Source organism: Salvelinus alpinus, chromosome 28, assembly GCF_045679555.1.
Source record: "Salvelinus alpinus chromosome 28, SLU_Salpinus.1, whole genome shotgun sequence".
Taxonomy (NCBI): Eukaryota; Metazoa; Chordata; class Actinopteri; order Salmoniformes; family Salmonidae; genus Salvelinus; species Salvelinus alpinus.
Genome location: NC_092113.1, coordinates 7,834,542 through 7,857,738, shown reverse-complemented (window position 1 = coordinate 7,857,738; position 23,197 = coordinate 7,834,542). Strand labels below are relative to the sequence as shown.

Genomic DNA, 23,197 nt, shown 5'->3' with positions numbered 1-23,197 from the left:
GTGAACATTTATTTCTCTAGTTGGATTTTCCTGAGGTACTCTGGTTTTGTTCTTGTTTATTTTTTGATTATTCTTTTGAGGTTTGTTTTTTTCCCTGCTGTTCTTACCACTTTGTGGATTTTCATTGTATCTTGGAGGATATTCATTTTTTCTCTTGGAATTACTTTTGACGTTGTGGATTTATATTTTTTGCCTGAAGATATTTTTCCTTTATTAAACCACCGTCTCTAGTACTGCTGTGTCTGCCTCATCTTCTGGGTTCTGCCGACTATTAGTGACTGTTTCTCACACCGGGTCCTGACAGGAGTCCACCTGTGATAAACTCAATTAATTGAACATGATTAGGAAAGGCACACAACAGTCTATATAAAAAGGTCCCACAGTACCAGAAAAATTCTGCAGCATTGAAGGTCCCCAAGAACACAGTACTCTCCATCATTCTCAAATGGAAGAGTCTTGGTGGTTCCAAACTTCATCCAAGCGCTGGCCGCCTGGCCAAACTGAGCAATCGGGGGAGAAGGGCCTTGGTCAGGAAGGTGACCAAAAACCTGATGGTCACTCTGACAGAGCTCCTCTGTGAAGATGGGAGAAACTTCTAGAGGGACAACCATCTCTGCAGCACTCCACCAATCAGCCCTGTATTGTAGTGGCCAGACAGAAGCCACTCCTCAGTAAAATGCACATGACAGCCCGCTTGGAGTTTGCCAAAAGGCGCCTAAAGGACACTCAGATGGCGAGAAAAAATATTATCTGGCCAAGCATCACATCTGGAGGAAACCAGGCACCGCTCATCACCTGGCCAATACCATCACTACAGTGAAGCATGGTGGTGGCTGCATGCTGTGGGGATGTTTTTCAGAGGCACGGACAGGGAAACTAGTCAGGCTCGAGGGAAAGATTAACGGAGCAAAGTACAGAGAGATCCTTGATGAAAACCTGCTCCAGAGCGCTCAGGAACTCAGACTGGGGCGAAGGTTCAGCATCCAACAGGACAACGACCCTAAGCAAACAGCCAAGACAGCGCGAGTCTCAATGTCCTTGAATGGCCCAGCCAGAGCCCGAACTTGGAACTCGATCGAACATATCCAGAGATCTGAAAATAGCTGTGCAGCGATGCGCCCCATCCAACCTGACATTGCTTGAGAGAATCTGCAGAGAATGGGAGAAACTCCCCAAATACAAGTGTGCCAAACTTGCAGCGTCATACCCAAGAAAACTCAAGGCTGTAATCACTGCCAAAGATGCATCAACAAAGTACTGAGTAAAGGGTCTGAATATTTATGTAAATGTATATTATACATTTGCAAACATTTCTAAAAACCTGTTTTTGCGTTGTCATTATAGGGTATTGTGTGTATATTTATGAGGGGAAAAAAACAAATGTAATCAATTTTAGAATAAGGCTGTATGTAACAAAATGCGGAAAAAGTGAAGGGGTCTGAATACTTTCTGAATGCACTGTATATACAGCTTAACAACGTAATTAGAACAGTAAACAAGTAGTTTAAATGCACTGTATGAACAGAGCGTACAAAAATATGGACGCAGGGAATAGCAGGCAAATGTAGAGCCTACCAATGACAAAAGGTGCAGAGAAGTAACATCATACAACCCGATATCATACAAAATACCAAAAATAAATACATACAAAAACCATCCCACTCCTTCAGTTAGTTCAAATCACATCCCTAAACAGGCCCAGGTGCCAGTGAGAACGGAGCATTCATTCATCGACAAGATACCTTGTAATGCCTCTGCAGTTAAATCCCCCAAAACGCTCATCCTCACAATGCCTATTTTCTCAGGATTTCCTCTCCGTTTGCACTGTGCAGGAAACGCAACATGTCAGGATCCCTCTATTTTATTTAACTGGGCAAGTCAGTTAAGAATAAATTCTTATTTACAATGACAAGGAATATTATCTACTTCTACTACCATTACTTCTTCAACTTCACTCCTTTCTTCCATTCTTCTCACCGCCTCCGGATAGGAGACATGCTGGACAGCCCTTATTGTTGCCACCTCCGTCTCCTTCATCCTAACAGGACACTTCAGAAATTCCGTTACATGTTTGATGAGGGTTGTTGTTGACATCAACCGCCTGTATTCAATGGCGAGAGATGCTATGCTACTACTAGCCTCATACCACGAATATACACAGCCAGAGACAACTCAAAATATAAAGTGTTTTTTCTCAAAGTTGCCTGGATGTCACGTGTCCTACTTAAATTAGTACACTTAACAACTTAAGCATTATGAAACTTCTGTTAGATCAAATAAACCTCATGTCGCAAATTAGCCATTCATTTTTTTATTGACCTCCATACAAAATCTCCTTGCTTGTTGAGCGTAACAACGAAAAAGGCTGAGTTGGGCTTCTCTCTTCCTCTCTGGTTATACCAAAGATTCTTTATAACTAAACCAAGATAGACCACAGCCTGTCGTTTCCTATGGGAACAAATGAGTCATAGTGGACAGAACAAGCAAGAAGGTGGGCAGAGCCAAGCACGAGCTAGCGAGATCCTATTGGCCCACTCTAGCATGCATCTGCATATTTCTGTTAGGGAACGCCTACTCTGAAGTGCACGTGTGCAATAACTCAATTCACCTTTGCATTCCTAATCAACACAATTTAAAAAAAACTTTGGCAAAGGGTAAAGTCTACAAAACGTAGTCCACTCTGTTCATAACAGACTTCAGTTTTGGGAACAGAAAACTGTACTGAGATCAAATGTTTCATTGATGAGAAAATTTGCAGAATATCAGCCAAAATCTCCTTCTGGCCACTGGGCTTCCACTCACTGCCATATTTTATAGTGAGTAAAAACGGCAAGCGGATACGTCACATTTATACATCTATTGAAATATTTTTCTCATAGTATAACTAGAGATAGAACTATGTTGAAACCAATGACGTACATAAACCCTGGATTGCTGATGCTTTGTATTGGCTATTGAGAGGCTATGAAGCCACTGGTCGGCCATATTGGCATTCCTTAGTAGGAACAGTCCTCCATAGGAATTAATGGAATTCTACAGCTGTAAATAACACATTTCAAGGACAAAATGACTTGTATTTAAGTATTTTTGTTGTTGTAATGGAGACAGTAACATTAGTACAAAAACATACGTTTTTTATGTTTAGCTCACGTAATATAATTCAAAAGTATGCATTAAAGTTTCTATAATAGAATAAATGTGTCAAACGAATGTATTAATTAATTTCTATAGCTTCCAAAATCTATTTTCCCCCCCAGTCATCCAGGGTTTATACACTGGTTGAAATACATTTTCTAGTTTTCCTCACAAGTGCATTGCTGTAGCTTTTACATTCTGTGAATGTAATTTAGTAATTTTAAAGAATATGATCCATATTTAACAAGATATCCTCCCTGTTGGCAATGCACCGGAAACGGCTCCCCCATAGAGGGCTTGCAGTTGACGTACGACACCTCCTGGCGGCCATGTTGGAAGACCATCGCATTAATTCTTCCGACATCAACACCCGAGTGGCTACCCCAAACTGCATGATACAGTGCCTACAACTAGTTGTTTCATCACCACAATCATTTTCTGTGAACAATTTGGCTGCTCTAACAAGGCAGGAAAGACAACAGGGGAAAAATATATTCACAGATTCCCCGCAATCATGAAATACCATTGGTGATACCAATGAAATAAGACTCAACAACAGTCAGAAAAGCGAAGAAACCTTTTTGCCCGTCAAGACCTGAACCAGACAGTTGTCAGTACAGGGTTTGCTACGATCATTTCATCACTGGTATGGTAGGTCAAGTCTGATCAATTTCGAGTTTAGCTGTTACGCTAACCCGGTGTTAACAGCACTACAGTAAATTAGCCAAAACTAGCTTGCTAGATAGCTTATATCCTTGCTATTAGCATGTGTCGGGTGAGTTTCAAGTTTTGGCGAAGCTATCATAAAAATGCACCTTTATAACAAAGGATTGCATGCCTCCATCACATTTGCAAACTAATGTAAGCCTAATATTCCTAATGTGTTGAGTAGATTGCATAGCGATAATTTTGGCTATTAATAAGTGCGTAGTGGCATAGGATTATAGGCTATATCGTAGTTTTTTTCCTTTGCATGGGTAAAATGTGGCCTTTGTTAAACATTTCATGCAATTCTACTAGACTTTATATGACATCAGCAGAATAGGCCTACTCTGACACTGACAACCAATCAATAAAAGTATCTTGTCTTGAATGCAACCATGTAATCTATATCGAAAAGGGGTCCTGGCTAAAAAGGGATCCAGCTTTTGTCAAATCAAACGTCAAATTTTTTTGTGTGCATTTTATTTAACCTCAACTCTTTTCCTAATCTTACCCTAACCTGCTGCGTAAATTCTCCTAATCCGCTACAAATTGTAAAATACAGTGTTGCCATGTTAGTGGTTCTCTCACCAAATTGGGCTATTTTGAAAATGACGTGGCGGGTTTTTTGGGCTACTTCTAAATTGCACCGCGGCCACCATGGCATTTCTCTTACAAAATACATGGCTGCAGTCCAAACGCGTTATTCCCCCCCCCCCCCCAGCCCTTGCCAATTTCCCTGTGGATGTCCAATTCACAAATGTTGCCCTCTCATAGGGCTGTTGCGGTGACCGTATTACTGCCACACCGGCGGTCACAAGTCATGAAGGCAGTCAAATTCCACATGACCGTTTAGTCACGGTAACTGGGCTTCTCCAAGCTCTGACTGCTGATGGTAGTAACCTTCCCAAATGTGCTAACTGCCTCGTACTCAGCACTCTATTGTCCCTCTAATCACTGACATCAATGCAAATATATTAGAATAACTAATCAAACACTTGAGGACATGTTGCGCAACATTTCAATAGGCTATGGAATTGCGCAAGAAAACAGAGTGAAGACTTAAAAAGGATCAGCTTTCTATAGGCTAGGCCTACTATATTTATTTCTCAACTTTCCTAATATTAAGCACATTGCTTATATTTACAACAGGAGTATAGCCTACCTGGCTGGCATGAAAATAAACCACGGGAAAAAGCATCCTCTATTCACTATTTAAGTGCATAGACGACATGTATTTTTCCAACTGCCCCTGTTTCGAGACAGGTGCATGATAATGGTCCATTCTAAATCAAAACAAACTTCACACATATTATTTAGTATATGTAAAGACAAGACTAAATCATGAATAGTCTGATGGGTGACAATATTAGCCTACCACTTATGAATTATATATTTACACTTGTGAATGATGCAAAGCATAAGAAACAATGCCTTTTTTTGGCAACTTTTTCAATTTATAGGTCGCACACCTCATGCAGCTTAGCCCATAGGCCTACATGTTTTTAAAAGGTTTGTATCGCAACTAGTGGCCAAATAACTTCTTAAAATGAACCACATTAATCCACTTTACAGGGGTGTAGCGCCTAACTGGCATACATAAGCAGCGCGTGAGTTTCAAGTTTGGGTAAAATCATTTTCACCATAAAAATGCAACTTCGTAATAAAAGCATTACATGCATAATTGCATTTGCGGTCACTTTTGATAAAGGTCTTTTCCGCTAATGGAAGATCTGCACTTATAGCCTAAGAAATAGTTTATCATCAACATTTTAAGCTAAAAGTTCTGATATGTTACGTCTGTTAATGTCACTTGTAGCCTGTGAGAAAGACCTGATCATGTGATGGAGCGTGCAGCACTCGGGGAGAAGGGTGCAAAAGGCATGGATTTTTAGGGTGCATTATGGCCACACAAAGGGGATGCCACCGTGAAATTCTAGACATTATCAAGTGCTTGTCAAATTGTGAATGAGTTACTGATGTTGCACGTACAGCGCAAAAAACAAAAGCAGTGCTCATGCCTTAACTAACGGTCAATTACTGTGAGCCCGACAGTTATTTGCTTGACAACCACCGGCTGACGAAATGTTGTGACCGCCACAGCTAGGTCAATATATCAAGTTTTTTCCCGATATATTCGAGTTTGATATATCGCGATATGGAAAATGCCTGTATCGTAAGAATCGAGGTTCTGTTGTTGTAAATTAGGTTCTGTTGTTGTAATGTTGTAACATTTTACAAATGCAGCATCTCACAGTCTCTTCTCTGTCAGCCCAATGTCCAATCATGTCCCAATTGTGTGACAACATGTGCACAGAGGTTATCCACCAATTACAACCCTAGACAGCCTTTCACAAATTGTAACCACCCCGGAGAAGTGTAGCGGCGGTAAGAGTTCCACCAAAATGGAAAGTGAGGGAGCCAGCTCAGCCTCTCGTAAGGATGAAATCATCCCCAAAAAGGGCATCAATATTTTTTCAGTAATATGGAAGTGGTTCGGCTTTAAGAGGTCTGATGTTCAGCAAACGAATGTCCTGTGCAAAATGTGTCGAAAGACAATCGCTACGAAAAGCAGCAGCACAACCAACCTCTTCCATCACCTGCAACTGAAACACACAGTGGAATGGGAAGAATTAGTGAGACTACGCAATGCCGATTCCAGTCGCCTGATTTCCAAAACATCTGCTAAAAGACAAACTACCATAGCCGCATCCTTTTCAAACGTAATTCCTTATGACAAGTGAGGTGGAAGGAGATAACGGATGCAGTGACCTATTACATAGCGAAAGATATGGTCCCAATACTTGAATAGGTTCTCCCACTTCATCTGTTTTCTGGGTCCTTAGAAAAACGAAATAATGGACAATATTCCCGAAGTTTCCAGTGGTAGCAAAACGCAGTCAGCGACGTTGACGATTGGATTACTTCCAACAGACAGACTTTGGTTTTCCAACATGGAACGTTCGAAAGTGGAATGTGCATGTAGGCTATTCTACAGATATATTGATACACGGACTGTAAACCAGCCTTAAGGGCACTAGTGTAAATGCTGACCTAATTTCATTACTTGTTTAAACGTTCTCCGGCTATAATGTCAGACAGTACTGTGGTGTTTGTAAAAAAAAATGTAAGGCTTCAGACCTACCTTTATTATCCGCCTTGGAGACAGCCAAATGGAGTGCCAGGAACAGACAGAGCACCCATCCTTTGCGAGGCCGTCTGACTGCCGCTTGCATCCGATAAATCATTTCTATTTCAGCGTAGGCAGCACAACCAAATGAAGAGTTCATGAAGTGCTAGCAAGCCCAGGCAACCTCTTCCGACTCCGACTCTGGGTGATGACATCAAAGAAGAGTAAAGGTCAACACACCAACATCCATAATAAGAATTCTCCCATGAATAGTAATAATACTATACTGCAGTTAAGTACACCACATATTCAGTAGGAATTATTTGTATAGTGTCCACATTAACAGAACCCCAGTCCTCTTCTTTTCTGCACAGTGCTTTAGCACACTTCACCACAATGTTTTGACTCCTGTGTTATGTCCAGGGCCCGCTTGTTTTACAATTGTTTTAACGATCCATCTTTCATCTTTCCAACGGCCGAAGATGTAGCTAGCAAGAACTTGAACAACTGTTATACAGTTAGCATATATCTCTTGAGTTCGCAAATTCACTCTGGCTATCTACTCCGATTTCAGAGCACTCTTATCAGTGTGCCAGAGCGCAGAACAACTGATGAATTTACGAACCGCAACACCTGCTGAATATGACAGGTGGCAAAGCGTTTTTGTTTTTATCATGTGTTGGTCATTGTTGCGTGTTCTATCATTGTAAGTCATTGATGATGCATGCTGTGATAAAACAATTTCCCAAGTTGATGAAGAAAGTAATACTCTACACATAGGCAAAACAAGTTATAGTTAGTCGAGAACGCTCTAGATAACATGTAAACAGAATGAGGTATTCTCTTATTTGTGTCTGGAAGTAGCTAGCTAGCAAGCCAGCCAACTTTTGCCAGTTAGCTTGGGTGCTTGGTTTGGACAAGCATGCATTGGCAGGCAAGCTGCAGAAGGACGAGGAGGCTACAATTCCCCATCGTTTGTTTATCGGTGCAATTTTGACGGCCAACTAACTGAAAAAAATTGAGGTTTTATCTAATGTTCCTTCGTTCGATTTTAGCTCATCTTGCTTTGGCTAGCATTATTTGTTGATGTGCATAACTGAGGGAGAGAGAGCCTACCTTGATCAATAGGACTGTAAAGTTCCCAAATGTAAGAGGACTCCCATTGTGTTTACATATCTGCAGAAATCCATTCAGGTGTATTTTGTGGTTTTTGGCGAATGCGTTCTAATGATCTAAAGTCGCGCTGTTGCAACTGCCTGTAAACACAGTCCAGTTCAAAGTGAGTGATGGCAGGCCCTGTAGCAAATGGCTTGTTTGTTGTATATAGGTCTACTGTCGCTCTGATTGGCTATAGCGCACCGGTCTGTGTAGACTCTGGTCCTGGACAAGACAGATGTTTTTATTTCCTGCAGTGTCTATTAAATTGTCAAACACCCGGCCGTTATCCCAACCTATATTGCTGTATAATTTTCAAATTCCTTAGTAAACCTTATTCCCAAACATTCTAAGAATTTATGAACACTTAGATATGGTCATTTTCAAGTTGTCGCTTGTCAGCTGAACAGATTTTTATAAGATTACATGTTGTTAAAATGCTGTCAGTTCCTCTTTAAATCCAACAATATCACACACACACGTTATTTTCAAAAGAGAACAGCAAACACGCTGCAATAAAAAAAACACAGTTCCACTCACCAGATGACGATCATTTGAAACTTAACTTATAGTTGAAAGTGGAGAAGCTAACAAATTAGCAACATCATCCTTATTGATAACACCTGCTGCAGCCGCAGCAAACTAGCCGACAACAAAAGCTAGCTAGCTAGACGTGGGAAAACTACTGCTCGCCACTGCGCAGTGACCTGTTGCCATTCAAGGGAGAAGTTTCCATACGTTTTTGTAAAAACCTTCACTCAATAAGTCAAGATGTGATTGGTTGATTCCACTGTCACTCCAAACCTTTGCCCCCATACAGTTGAATGGCAGACGCCTTTATCTAGCTTCTGATGGCCTAACCAATGGCTGACTTTGCTGGCTAGATTTATCTCCCCAGAAAAGAATTCTGGTCTCGATCTTGACTCAGACTCAAACCCCTTGTCCCCCTCCCGGTCTTGACTAGGTCTCGCCCCCCCTCCGGTCTTGAATCAGTCTTGCGTTAGGAGGTCTCGAAGACAACACTAAGATAGTAACTATCCTGGTTTCCCTTGCAAACTCACATTACAGCTAAGGTTTAGAACCGGTTCAGGGAACAGAACACCAGAAATGAACGTGATCTTATTTTAAAAACAAGGGAACAAGGTTAATAACGGTATTTGCCGTTCTGGGAAGTGTACCTGTTGTGCTCTTTCACCGAGTTGTAAAATGAATAGAAACTGGCTACCCTTTAGTTGCGTGGTAACTGTTGTTTAAGTACACATAAAAAAAATAAAGTGTTTATTCGCAGTGCTGAGCTAATATTGTAACTGACATGTAACGTTAGCTAATGTTTCATCCCCTCCCGACTGACATGAATGAATAAGCTACGCTAGTGAGTAGCTACCACAGCCAGGTCAGTGCTAACCTCTAGTTATCTGTCAGATAGCAATATGAGGTGGATATTATTACTATCTGACAGCAGTTGTTTGTATGGACATGTTTTGTAGCCTTTGTTTTGTCACGTTTCAGAAGTAAATGAACCTGGCAAGCTTTCGCCAGTTGATGTACCGATAGAGAGCTTGCCAAAAGTTGTCTTACATTGGCTATTATTTTTGCATCAATAAAACTAGACCTGAATCAAACAATGAAACCATCGGCCAAATGATTGAAGATTGATATTCTTACGTTTTTTCTGTGCAATGTGAGTTGTATTAGTCAGTATGTCAATATATGGTTATTGAGCTGTCAGTTTCCCTAGCTAATTCCCTACTTTTCACACTGACACAGTAATAAACAGCTCTAACGTTACAGGCTTCACTATCATGGTGCACAATAGAGGTCTACGTGAGATTCCCGCTCCCGCCAGCTACCGCTGGCATTCTGTCTGACTCCCACCCGCTACCGCAAGAACTGGTCCCATACCCAACCGCAGTCCCCCAATGTTATTTTAGGCGTATGTGACACATCTCACTTGCCAGCCATGGTACCAGCAATTTTGCACCCTATGTGCAAAAATTACCAGAGATTCACACATTGTATTACTGGCCTATATCAGCCAATATGCTAGATGTAGTTTGAAGAGAGCAGTGATGGAGAGACTTATACTTTCTCTTGAACTATTGTTATAGCCTACCTTTTATGAGTGGTGTAGTGATGTCTGAAAAATATCTCAGTAATTGATTTGTTAACACCTGCCATCGTCATAACTGCATATGACTAACCTAGCAATGAGGACTAGCAGATAGTAGCTTGCAGGACTGCATGTTAATTGTCTGTTTTAAGAGTTATTAAACATAACTAAACCGGATAATTCACTGCCTGGTCTCCATCATGACATGGTTTCAGAATTAAATAACTCACACGCCGAAAATTAGTGCGGGAAATGTCAACATTTAACCCACGAGAACTGTTCGATTTCTCGCAGCCGTCGGCATGGCCGATCTGGGGACAACATTTTTCCCGTTTTTGAGTGGCATCGAAACTGGTTAAGGAGACCGGTGTGGTGCAGGTGAATTCACTACTTCATGCAATGGGGAAAGATGCATTTTCTACAATGCATTCTCCTTTGATTACTTTAATGATGAGTTCGACTATGATGTAGTGATCAAAAATCTGAATGAACATTTTGTGCAACAGCGCAACGTGATTCACGAACGACCATGTTTCCATGAACGGATTCAAAAATGTCCTGAAGCATTGAAGGTCCCCCAAGAACACAGTGGCCTCCATCATTCTTAAATGGAAATTGTTTGGAACCACCAAGACTGTTCCTAGAGCTGGCCACCCAGCCAAACGGAGCAATTGGGGGAGAAGGGCCTTGGTCGAGGTGGTCACCAAGAAAGAATCCGATGGTCACTGACAGAGCTCTAGTGTTCCTCTTATGGAGATGGGAGAACCTTCCAGAAGGACAACCATCTCCGCAGCACTCCACCAATCAAGGCTTTATGGTAGAGTGGCCAGATGGAGGCCAATCCTCAGAATAAGGATCAAATCAAAGTTTATTTGTCACGTGCGCCAAATACAACAGGTAGACCTTACAGTGAAATGCTTACTTACAGGCTCTACCCAACAGTGCAATTTTCAAGTACAAAAGATAAAAGGTATTAGGTGAACAATAGATAAGTAAAGAAATAAAAACAGTAAAAAAGACAGTGAAAAATAACAGTAGCGAGGCGGGTCGAGGGAAAGATGAACGGCGCAAAACACAGAAAGATCCTTGATGAAAACCAGCTCCAGAGCAGTACCTCAGACTGGGGTGAATGTTCACCTTCCAACAGGACAACGACACAAAGCACACAGCCAAGACAACGCAGGAGTGGGTTCGGGACAAGTCTCTGAATGTCCTTGCGGGGCCCAGCCAGAGCCAGGACTCGAACGAACATCTCTGGAGAGACCTGAAATAGCTAGGCAGCAACGGTCCCCATCCAACCTGACAGAGCTTGACAGGATCTACAGGGAAGAATGGGAGAAACTCCCCAAATACAGATATGCCGAGCTTGTATGATCCTACCCAAGAAGACTCAATGTTGTAATCACTGCCAAAAGGTGCTTCAACAAAATACTGAGTAAAGGGTTGGAATACTTATGTAAATGTGAGTATTTAAAAAAAAAAAAAAATACATTTGCAAAAAATGTCTAAAAACTTGTTTTTGATTTGTCATTGATGAGGGAAAAATAACTATTTAATACATTTTCAAACAACTTAAAATGTGGAAATGTCAAGGGGTCTGAATACTTTCCTTAGGCACTGTATATACTAGGCGGTCAGAGGAAGACACAAAATTGTCAAAGACTCCAGTCACTCAAGTCATTGACTGTTCTCTCTGCTACCGCACGGCAAGCGGTACCGGAGCGCCAAGTCTAGGTCCAAAAGGCTGCTTAACAGATTCTACCCCCAAGCCATAATACTGCTGAGGAATTAATAAAATGGCCACACAGACTATTTGCATTGACACATCAAACTTAGTTTTAGAGGTGAATAACTTGCAGAAAGTAATCAATTACTTTGGTAAACAAACTAAACCATATTCAAACGGGGTTTTATGACCAAATGTTCATATTTGGGTAAGGAAATCCAATAGTTTCTTCAGCTACCAAAACACATTACCTGCACTGACCGCCATCTTGCTAGCTAATCCTCGCTAGCTAACATTACGTTCGCAGCTCATTTGAGTTAGCCTGCACACTCCGTTTCTGTAGGAAGCTAGCTAATGATACTTTTAAATCATCATTTTCTAAATAGATTTACTTACTTGAATAGTTTTTCTGGGTCCTTAGAAAAACTAAATGGCCAATCTTCACGAAGCTTCCGGTGGTAGCAAAACGGTCAGCCAAAATACTCACAATACTTTGGTCTTCCAACAGGATGAAACGTTCGAGCGTGGAATGTGCAACGAGGGTATTCTAAAGATGCTTTCACGTCAAAGTCTCCAATAACACAAAAAAAAGTCGCTAGATTTGTCGCTAGTCGCTTTTTTGAAAATGTCTCGCTAGACGGGTCTGACTGAGTCGCTAAATTGTCAACACTGGGCACGCTGTCACCTAGTAGTAGACAATGGACCTGATGGGACAGCTCAGAGCTTCTGCTCTTTTCTGTCCATAAGAAACAATTGGATTGGTGGAAGAGGCAGGGCAGGCCAGGAGCAGGGAAGGAGGGTATGGTCAAGCAAGGCATCCCCCGGGGCTAGATGCCCTAAGATTGTTATCAGAATGGGTGTCGATTAGTTTCGCCCATTTATTTTCCCGGCTTGAAAAAATAGAGAATAAAAAAATAGAAAAAATTAAAATTAAAAATAAAAAGATAAAAACTTCCTTAAAAGTATAGCTCACAACTGTGCAGGGGGAGAGGGGTGGGGGCGCTAAGGAGTGCATTCACATATATCTACACATTTTCATACACACACGATTGATTATATTTTTTTGAGAATTTTGTATTTTTAGTATTTTTTTGTTTGTATTTTTCTGTTTATTATTTTTTTTGGTTTTGTTTTCTTTTTTCCCCTTCTTCTAGGTCAGTTTCAGCATTATGGACATGGGTGTATCTGTGGTCCATTTGGCCTGTCCCACGGCTTCCTTCAATGATGGGTTGTGAGTGGCTCTGTTGATGAACTTCTGACCAATGATTGTCTGTCTGTTGTTGATTGATGTCAGTCCAGATATGCTGTTAGCGTAGTGATTGCTGATGTATCTTGGTAGTCTGTAAGCCATTTTTATTGCCATGTTTTGGACTATCTGTAGCCGATTCATCTGCTGCGGTGAAGCTGTTATCCAGGCTGGTAGGGCGTATTCAAAGAGGGATCGGATGTAGCTGATGTAGACTTTCAGCACTGTCTGAGGTGAGGCTCCATATTTTCTTCCGCACAGCGTTTTTAGGTGGTTTAGTCTTTTTCGTCCTACCCCTCCTATAGATTTTATATGGCGGTTGGCAACCACCTTAAGGTGCATTACCGCCACCAACTGGACTGGAGTGTGGACCAGAGACAGTGAAAATCTAAATCCTGATAATCTCATAATCTCATCTCCCTAAGGAAATTAAATACAAAAGTAAATACTAAATCCCCTGAAGATTTCCCCAAAAGTTCACTTAATCCTGGCTCTTCAACCCCATTACTCCTCAAATCTAAATCCCTTTCTCTCACATATTTCTGGCACTGAAATAGAACATATTCCACTGTCTCCATCTCCTCCTGACAATGATCACACCTCCCAGTCAGATGTTTCCCCACCACTTTCAATGTGTGTCCCAGTCCCTCCCTCCCTTCTCGGCCTGAGGACCTCCCTTTCCTGGATCTTATACAGGTGTCTTCACTTACTCTCCCTGCTCCACAACTCTTGCCAATTATTTTTAACCACTGTTCTTATTCATTCCTTGGCTTCTGCTTTACTGATGGCCAATTCCATCTCAACATTAGGATGTTTAAGAGCCTGCTTGGCAATAATATCAACTTCCGCATTCCCCTCTACTACATTCCCCTCTATCTACCAACATGAGCTGGTACCCAGAGGAATGTCACAAATACCCCCATCTTTTTCACCCTATACAAACACTGTAAAACCTCATACAATACATCCTGTCTGCTCTGAGACACACATTAATTTAAGCTCATCAAACTACCCTGTCAGGCCTCACCTCCTCCACTCACTCTGCAGCCAATAGTATGGCCAACAACTCCATTGTGTAAACAGATAAATGATCCGTGGCTCTTTTTGTCACTGCCACCTTAAACTCAGGAACACTAAAAGCTGCTCCTGTCCTCCCTGTTTTAGGGTCCTTATATCCATCTGTGAATATATTCAGGAAAGCCTAGTGTTGCGTTCTTTAATGTTCACTTACAACTCATGCGCAGAATACAACAGGTGTAGACCTTACAGTGAAAGGCTTACTTACAAGCCCTTAACCAACAATGCAGTTAAGAAAAATAAGTGTTAAAAATATATTTTAAAAATAAAAGTAACAAATAATTCAACAGCAGCAGTAAAATAACAATAGCGAGGCTATATACAGGGGGTACCGGTACAGAGTCAATGTGCGGGGGCACTGGTTAGTCGAGGTAATATGTACATGTAGAGTTAGAAGTGACTATGCATAGATAATAAACAGAGAGTAGCAGCAGCAGAAAAGAGGGGTCTGGGTAGCCCTTTGATTGCTGTTCAGGAGTCTTGTGGCTTGGGGATAGAAGCTGTTAAGAAGCCTTTTGGACCTAGACTTGGCGCTCCGGTACCGTTTGCCGTGCCGTAGCAGAGAGAACAGTCTATGACTAGGGTGGCGGGAGTCTGACAATTTTTTAGGGCCTTCCTCTGACACTGCCTGGTATAGAGGTCCTGATTGGCAGGAAGCTTGGTCACAGAGATGTACTGGGCCGTACGCACTACCCTCTGTAGTGCCTTGCGGTCGGAGGCCGAGCAGTTGCCATACCAGGCAGTGATGCAACCAGTCAGGATGCTCTCGAAGGTGCAGCTGTAGAATCTTTTGAGGATCTGAGGACCCATACCAAATATTTTCAGTCTCCTGAGGAGGAATAGGCTTTGTCATGCCCTCTTCACGACTGTCTTGGTCCAAACACACTATGTTAGTTTGTTGATGATGTGGACACCAAGGAACTTGAAGCTCTCAACCTGCTCCACTACAGCCCCGTCGATGAGAATGGGGGCGTGCTCGGTCATCCTTTTCCTGTAGTCCACAACCATCTCATTTGTCTTGATCACGTTGTCCTGGCACCACACGGCCAGGTCTCTGACCTCCCTATCGGATGTTTCATCGTTGTCTACCACTGTCGTGTCATCGGCAAACTTGATGGTGTTGGAGTCGTGCCTGGCCATGCAGTCATGAGTGAACAGGGAGTACACCATTCTACCTGCCCCCCACTCCATTCCTGACAAGCAATGCATCGCATTCAATATTTTCTTTCCTTTGACAAGTACTCTGTTATTTTGAGATGCATTACACTACATTCAAGAGTTAACTATTTTATTGTATTTATTTTCTAAATTGTGTTGATGTTGTGATGTCATCAACGGGAGCCATGCTTTTACTCCTCAGTTTGCTCAAAGCGTGATGAGGATAGGTTGCGTAGCACCCCGTATTATCGGCATATTCAACAGCGTTTAAAAAATATATTACCTTCAACCGTGTTATCTTGTGTTCAAGCCATTAATGTTTTGTCATTATTGGTGTTGTAAAAATGTTAGCTAACGGGTTAGCAATTAGCATGTTTGACATTTCAATGGAAATACTACTACTATCAGCTTTTTGATAAGCGATGAATTAATGGCATACGGTCCCCAGTTATTGGCCTTACTATTTTGTTCAATTACAAGACATATCCGTTTAATTTTGTTCAAAAAAGAGACCCCAACCTCGTATCCAAAGTGTTTACTAGATAGTTGACTAGTTGTCTAGCCTTCCAGTAAAAAAAAAAAGACTTGCCTGTCAACCTTTCATTGCGTAGCAATGTCCCACAAAATGTGTGTGTATATATATATATATATACATACACTGCTCAAAAAAATAAAGGGAACACTAAAATAACACATCCTAGATCTGAATGAATGAAATATTCTTATTAAATACTTTTTTCTTTACATAGTTGAATGTGCTGACAACAAAATCACACAAAGTATCAATGGAAATCAAATTTATCAACCCATGGAGGTCTGGATTTGGAGTCACACTCAAAATTAAAGTGGAAAACCACACTACAGGCTGATCCAACTTTGATGTAATGTCCTTAAAACAAGTCAAAATGAGGCTCAGTAGTGTGTGTGGCCCCCACGTGCCTGTATGACCTCCCTACAACGCCTGGGCATGCTCCTGATGAGGTGGCGGATGGTCTCCTGAGGGATCTCCTCCCAGACCTGGACTAAAGCATCCGCCAACTCCTGGACAGTCTGTGGTGCAACGTGGCTTTGGTGGATGGAGCGAGACATGATGTCCCAGATGTGCTCAATTGGATTCAGGTCTGGGGAACGGGCGGGCCAGTCCATAGCATCAATGCCTTCCTCTTGCAGGAACTGCTGACACACTCCAGCCACATGAGGTCTAGCATCGTCTTGCATTAGGAGGAACCCAGGGCCAACCGCACCAGCATATGGTCTCACAAGGGGTCTGAGGATCTCATCTCGGTACCTAATGGCGGTCAGGCTACCTCTGGCGAGCACATGGAGGGCTGTGCGGCCCCCAAAGAAATGCCACCCCACACCATGACTGACCCACCGCCAAACCGGTCATGCTGGAGGATGTTGCAGGCGGCAGAACGTTCTCCACGGCGTCTCCAGACTCTGTCACGTCTGTCACATGTGCTCATGTGCTCAGTGTGAACCTGCTTTCATCTGTGAAGAGCACAGGGCGCCAGTGGCGAATATGCCAATCTTGGTGTTCTCTGGCAAATGCCAAACGTCCTGCACGGTGTTGGGCTGTAAGCACAACCCCCACCTGTGGACGTCGGGCCCTCATACCACCCTCATGGAGTCTGTTTCTGACCGTTTGAGCAGACACATGCACATTTGTGGCCTGCTGAAGGTCATTTTGCAGGGCTCTGGCAGTGCTCCACCTGCTCCTCCTTGCACAAAGGCGGAGGTAGCGGTCCTGCTGCTGGGTTGTTGCCCTCCTACGGCCTCCTCCACGTCTCCTGATGTACTGGCCTGTCTCCTGGTAGCGCCTCCATGCTCTGGACACTACGCTGACAGACACAGCAAACCTTCTTGCCACAGCTCGCATTGATGTGCCATCCTGGATGAGCTGCACTACCTGAGCCACTTGTGTGGGTTGTAGACTCCGTCTCATGCTACCACTAGAGTGAAAGCACCGCCAGCATTCAAAAGTGACCAAAACATCAGCCAGGAAGCATAGGAACTGAGAAGTGGTCTGTGGTCACCACCTGCAAAACCACTCCTTTATTGGGGGTGTCTTGCTAATTGCCTATAATTTCCACCTTTTGTCTATTCCATTTGCACAACAGCATGTGAAATTTATTGTCAATCAGTGTTGCTTCTTAAGTGGACAGTTTGATTTCACAGAAGTGTGATTGACTTGGAGTTACATTGTGTTGTTTAAGTGTTCCCTTTATTTTTTTGAGCAGTGTATATAACTTTTTGGAAAACTCTCAAAACCTAACTTAACTTACATAAACTGCAATAAAAAATCGGTGGTCAGCTAGCTAGAAGGGCGTCTTTAGTCGCAAAACATCTATTTAAATGTTGAGATTGAGGTGATTTAATCATTCAATCGCTAGAGAGTGTCCAAAGTTAGGGGGTGTACGATGTTTGGGGGAAATTAGCTATGTGTTTATGTATGCTCCGGTCTTTTGAATGCACAGGTTTGCAAATGTTCACCAAGGCACACAAAAAGACAAGAAAAAATGATATCGTCATTGATTTAGTGTTGTTGCACTACTGTTTGTTGGAATATATATATTAGTGTAAATGGGGATAACTTTGATTGCAACTTTGCAAGGCTTGCTCGGCTACCATTAGCGTTGGTTGCGGGAGAGGGTCTCTTTCAGCTACAGACAGTGTGAGTTTTGATTTTCTCAAGGGGCATTCTGCACTGTATTTTGCAAGGCAAATATACTTGTGTATAAGAGTCAAGACGGCAACATTAACATTTGCCTTGCATTTGTATTCATTCCATGCAGGTATGTTGTGAAATGTGACGTTTTTGTATTTCATGTTTAATGTGCCTAGTTAGCTGTCGTTCATTTTGTAACTGTACATGTCTGGCCATGTAAAAAATGGCGTTGTTGCCTCATTAGTATGCCTCGGGTACAATGATACAATAGTACACTCAAATAAATATTTAGCACTTATTAGCAAATTATTAGTGTTTTGGTGTACATCGTTTATAAAAATGATATGTGGGTCTTTTGAAAATATGAACATGTACATTTTATAATATGCATTTTTTGTTGATGTGAGTTTGCTCAAAGCGTGATGAGAGGCAAATATACTTGTGTATGAGAGTCCAGACGGCAGCATATATCATTTGCCTTGCATTTGCATCCATTCCATGCAGTCATCAAAAGAGAGACAACCGGCAGAATTGTGTCCAGAGCCTTCCCTTCCACCTATACCTCATCAGAACACAACGCAGAAAGGTACCAGTACAGAACCGGTTACATCAGGAACAGACAGAGCACCCATCCATTGAGAGGCCAACCGACTGCCGCTCGCATCCAATAATCCTCCATTTCAGTTTCAACGTAAGCAGCACAACACAACCAAATGAAGAGTTCATGAAGTGCTAGCAAGCCCAGGCAACCTCTTCCGACTCCGCGTGATGACATCACAGGAGGGTAAAGGTCAAGTTCAAAACACCAACGTCCACAATAAGAATTCTCCCATGAATAGTAATAATACTATACTGCAGTTAAGTACACCACATAATCAGTAGGAAATATTTGTATAGTGTCCACATTAACAGAACCCCAGTCCTCTTCTTTTCTGCACAGTGCTTTAGCACACCTCACCACAATGTTGTGACTCCTGTGTTATGTCCAGGGCCCACTTGTTTTACAATTGTTTTAACGATCCATCTTTCCTACAACGGCCAAAGATGTAGCTAGCAAGAACAACTGTTATACAGTTAGCATATCTCTTGAGTTTGCAAATTCACTCTGGCTATCTACTCCGATTTAAGTCATTGATGATGCATGCTGTGATAAAACAATTTCTCAAGCTGGGATGAATAAAATAATACTCTACACATAGGAAAAACAAGTTATAGTTAGTCGAGAATGCTATAGATAACATGTAAACAGCCTAACCAGAGTAAAATAGTCAGAGTGAGGTGTTCTCTTATTTGTGTCTGGAAGTAGCAAGCTAGCCAACTTTCTCCAGTTAGCCTGGGTGCTTGGTTTGGACAAGCATGCATTGGCAGGCAAACTGCAAATGGTCGAGGAGGCTACAATTCCCCATCGTTTGTTCATCGGTGCAATTTTGATGGCAAAGTAGCTAAAAAAGTTTCAGAGGTTTTATCTTTGTTAGATTTTAGCTCATCTTGCTTTGGCTAGCATTAGTTGTTGATTTGGTTGTTGATGTGCATAACAGAGGGAGAGAGAGCCTACCTTGATCAATAGGACTGTAAAGTTCCCAAATGTAAGAGGACTCCCATTGTGTTTACATATCTGCAGAAATCCATTCAGGTGGCTTTTGGCGAATGCGTTCTAATGATCTAAAGTCGCGCTGTTGCAACTGCCCTTAAACACACAGTCCAGTTCAAAGTGAATGAAGGCAGATTATCCTGCACACCTGTCACCATTGTCTCGCGCACCTGCACCTCATGACACTCACCTGGACTCCATCACCTCCTTGATTATCTTCCCTATATCTGTCACTCTCCTTGGTTCTTTCCTCAGGTGTTATTGACCCTGTTTTCATGTCTGTGCGTTGTTTGTGTTTCGTGGTCATGGTTTATTTTATTTATTAAAACACTCACTCCCTGAACTTGCTGCCCGACTCTCAGCGCACTCGTTACAGATGACGATCATTTGAAACTTAACTTCTTGAAAGGGGAGAAGTTAACAAATTTGCAACAACATCCTTTTTGATTTAAAACCTGCTGCAGCCGCTGCAAACTAGCCGACAACAAACGCTAGCTAGCTAGACGTGGGAAAACTACTGCTCGCCACTGCGCAGTGACCTGTTGGCATTCAAGAAGGGAGAAGTTTCCATACGTTTTTTTAAAACATTCCCACTCAATTAGTCAAAATGTAATTGGTTGATTCCACTGTCACTCCAAACCTTTGCCCTAATTGTCACAACTTCCGCTGAAGTCGGCTCCTCTCCTTGTTCTGGCGGTGTTTGGCTGTCGACGTCACCGGCTTTCTAGCCATCGCTGCTCCATTTTTCATGTATCCATTTGTTTTGTCTTGTTCCCTGCACACCTGCATTTCATTCCCCAATCAATTCATATGTATTTATTCCTCTGTTCCCCATCATGTCTTTGTGTAGGATTGTTTGTGTTATGTGTATTTTGATATTGTGGATATGGTTACGCACATTACTTTTTGTCAATGTTCTGTGTTTTGGGCACATTTTATGTCATTTTGTGCTGTCATTTTGACCGGAATAAAGAGTGCGCCTGTTCACTATACTCTGCTCTCCTGCACGCCTCCGATACACACTCCTAACACTAATACAGTTGAATGGCAGATGCCTTTCTCTAGCTTCTGATGGCCTAGCCAATGGCTGACTTTGCTAGCTAGATATATCTCCCCAGAAAAAAAATTCTGGTCTCGGTCTTGACTCAGACTCGATTTGCTTCGGTCTTGGTCTTGAATCAGTCTTGCTTTAGGTGGTATAGAAGACAACACTGTAAGATAGTAACTATCCTGGTTTCCCTTGGAAACTCACATTACAGCCAAGGGTTGGAAGCAGTTCAGGGAGCTGGTTAATAACGTTGTTTTCCATTCGGGGCAATTTTTTCCCCATTAACACAAAAATCGTAACAAAGCGCCTATGCAAAGCCCTCACTCAGTCACTCAAAAACTTATTCCAGCTCTGCCTGTCAGGTGGAAATTTTGGCCAGTTGGTGTGCGTAAGCTACCTGTCCCTCCCCTATGAAGCATAGGTTACTGTAGCCTATTGACGACGTTACAAGTGTAATTCAGAAGTTAGGGAGCGGTGTTTAATTAGAGAAGAATGGATTTACCTTTTCAATTCTAGTTAAGGATACTATAGTTATCACGTTCCACATTGGATTTATTAACTACAAATGCGGTTGGGTAGGCTGTTTGGAGTGTTTAGCAGACTGGATTTAGGACCATGCGACACTGAGTAGGCTGACAGGCTGTGGGAAGGAAAAGCTTCTGGGAGAGTTGAGCATCCTTAAGTGTACCTGTTGTGCTCTTTCACCGAGTTGTAAAATGAATAGAAACTGGCTACCCTTTAGTTACGTGGTGTATCTGGCAAGGTAACTGTTGGTTAAGTTGACAGAAAAAAACGAAGCTTGTGTTTATTCGGAGTGTTGAGCTAATATTGTAACTGACATGTAACGTTCGCTAATGTTTCATCCCCTCCCGACTGAGGTGTATGAATAAGCTACGCTAGTGAGTAGCTACCACAGCCAGGTCAGCACTAGCCTCTAGTTATCTGTCAGATAGCGATATGAGGTGGCTATTATTAATATCTAACAGCAGTTGTTTATATGGACATGTTTTGTAGCCTTTGTTTTGTCACGTTTCAGAAGTAAATGAACTTGGTAAGCTTTCGCCAGTTGATGTACCGATAGAGAGCTGGCCAAAAGTTGGCTTATATTAGCTATTATTTTTGTATCAATAAAACTAGACCTGAATCAAACAATGAAACCATCGGCCAAACGATTGAAGATTGATATTCTGACGTTTTTTCAGTGCAATGTGAGTTGTATTAGTCAGTATGTCAATGTACCGTTATTGAGCTGTCAGTTTCCCTACATAATTCCTGTCACGGCTGTGAAAAGAAGAGGACCAAGGTGCAGCGTGGTGAGCGTACATTTTCTTTTTATTAATAAAAATGACGCCGAACAAAACAATAAACACTACAAAAACAAACCGTGAAGCTAAAGGCTATGTGCCCTAAACAAAGTCATCTTCCCACCAAGACAGGTGGAAAAAAGGGCTACCTAAGTATGGTTCTCAATCAGAGACAACGATAGACAGCTGCCTCTGATTGAGAACCATACCTGGCCAAACACAAAGAAATAGAACACATAGAAATAAAGAAACTAGAATGCCCACCCTAGTCAAACCCTGGCCTAACTAAAATAGAGAATAAAAGCCTCTCTATGGCCAGGGCGTGACAGTACCCCCCCCCCCCCCCAAAGGTGTGGATTCCGGCCGCAAAACCTGACTCTAAAGGGGAGGGTCCGGGTGGGCCTCCTTTACGGCGGCGGCTCTGGTGCGGGACGTAAGCCCCCCTCCGCCTCTGGCTCCCCCCACTTTGGTGGTGCCTCTGGTGCGGGGACCCTCGCCCCGGACTGGGGACCCTCGTAGCGCGCCCCGGACTGGGGACCCTCGTCGCTGGAGGCTCCGGACTGGAGGTCGTCGCTGGAGGCTTCGGACTAGAGAACGTCGCTGGAGTCTCCGGACTGGAGGCCGTCGCTGGAGGCTCCGGACCGGAGACCTTCGCTGGAGGCTCCGGACTGCGGCCCGCCGTTGGAGGTTCCGGACTGTGAACTGTCGCCGGAGGTTCCAGACTGTGAACTGTCGCCGGAGGTTCCAGACTGGGTACCGTCGCCGGACGCTCTGGACTGGGTACCGTCGCCGGACGCTCTGGACTGGGTACCGTCGCCGGACGCTCTGGACTGGGTACCGTCGCCGGACGCTCTGGACTGGGTACCGTCGCCGGACGTTCTGGACTGCCGAGGCGCACTGTAGGCCTGGTGTGTGGTGCCGGAACTGGTGGTCTCGGGCTGAGGACACGCACCTCAGGGAAAGTGTGAGGAGCAGGAACAGGGCGTACTGGACCCTGGAGGCGCACTGGAGGCCTGGTGCGTGGTGCCGGAACTGGTGGTACCAGGCTGGGGACACGCACCTCAGGGCGAGTGCGGGGAGGAGGAACAGGACGTACTGGACTCTGGAGGCCTGGTGCGTGGTGCCGGAACTGGTGGTACCGGGCTGG

At 43.1% G+C, this 23,197-nt stretch overlaps 1 protein-coding gene across 4 annotated transcripts in view; it reads right to left on the bottom strand.

The window, feature by feature from the left end:
- Positions 1–18,820, bottom strand: part of LOC139557070 (butyrophilin subfamily 1 member A1-like) — a 49,861-nt gene extending 31,041 nt beyond the window's left edge. The window contains exons 1-2 of one of the 4 annotated variants that reach the window (XM_071371406.1): positions 12,355–12,637; positions 6,983–7,168 (exon numbers count right to left, since the gene is read on the bottom strand). In XM_071371406.1, the coding sequence (XP_071227507.1) occupies positions 6,983–7,127 (145 nt within the window). In that variant the 5' untranslated portion in view covers positions 7,128–7,168; positions 12,355–12,637. Of the gene's footprint in view, positions 1–6,982; positions 7,169–12,354; positions 12,638–18,715 lie in introns of those variants that run through there. The other 3 variants (XM_071371405.1, XM_071371407.1, XM_071371408.1) reach the window with 3 other exon arrangements.
- Positions 18,821–23,197: the final 4,377 nt, after the last annotated feature.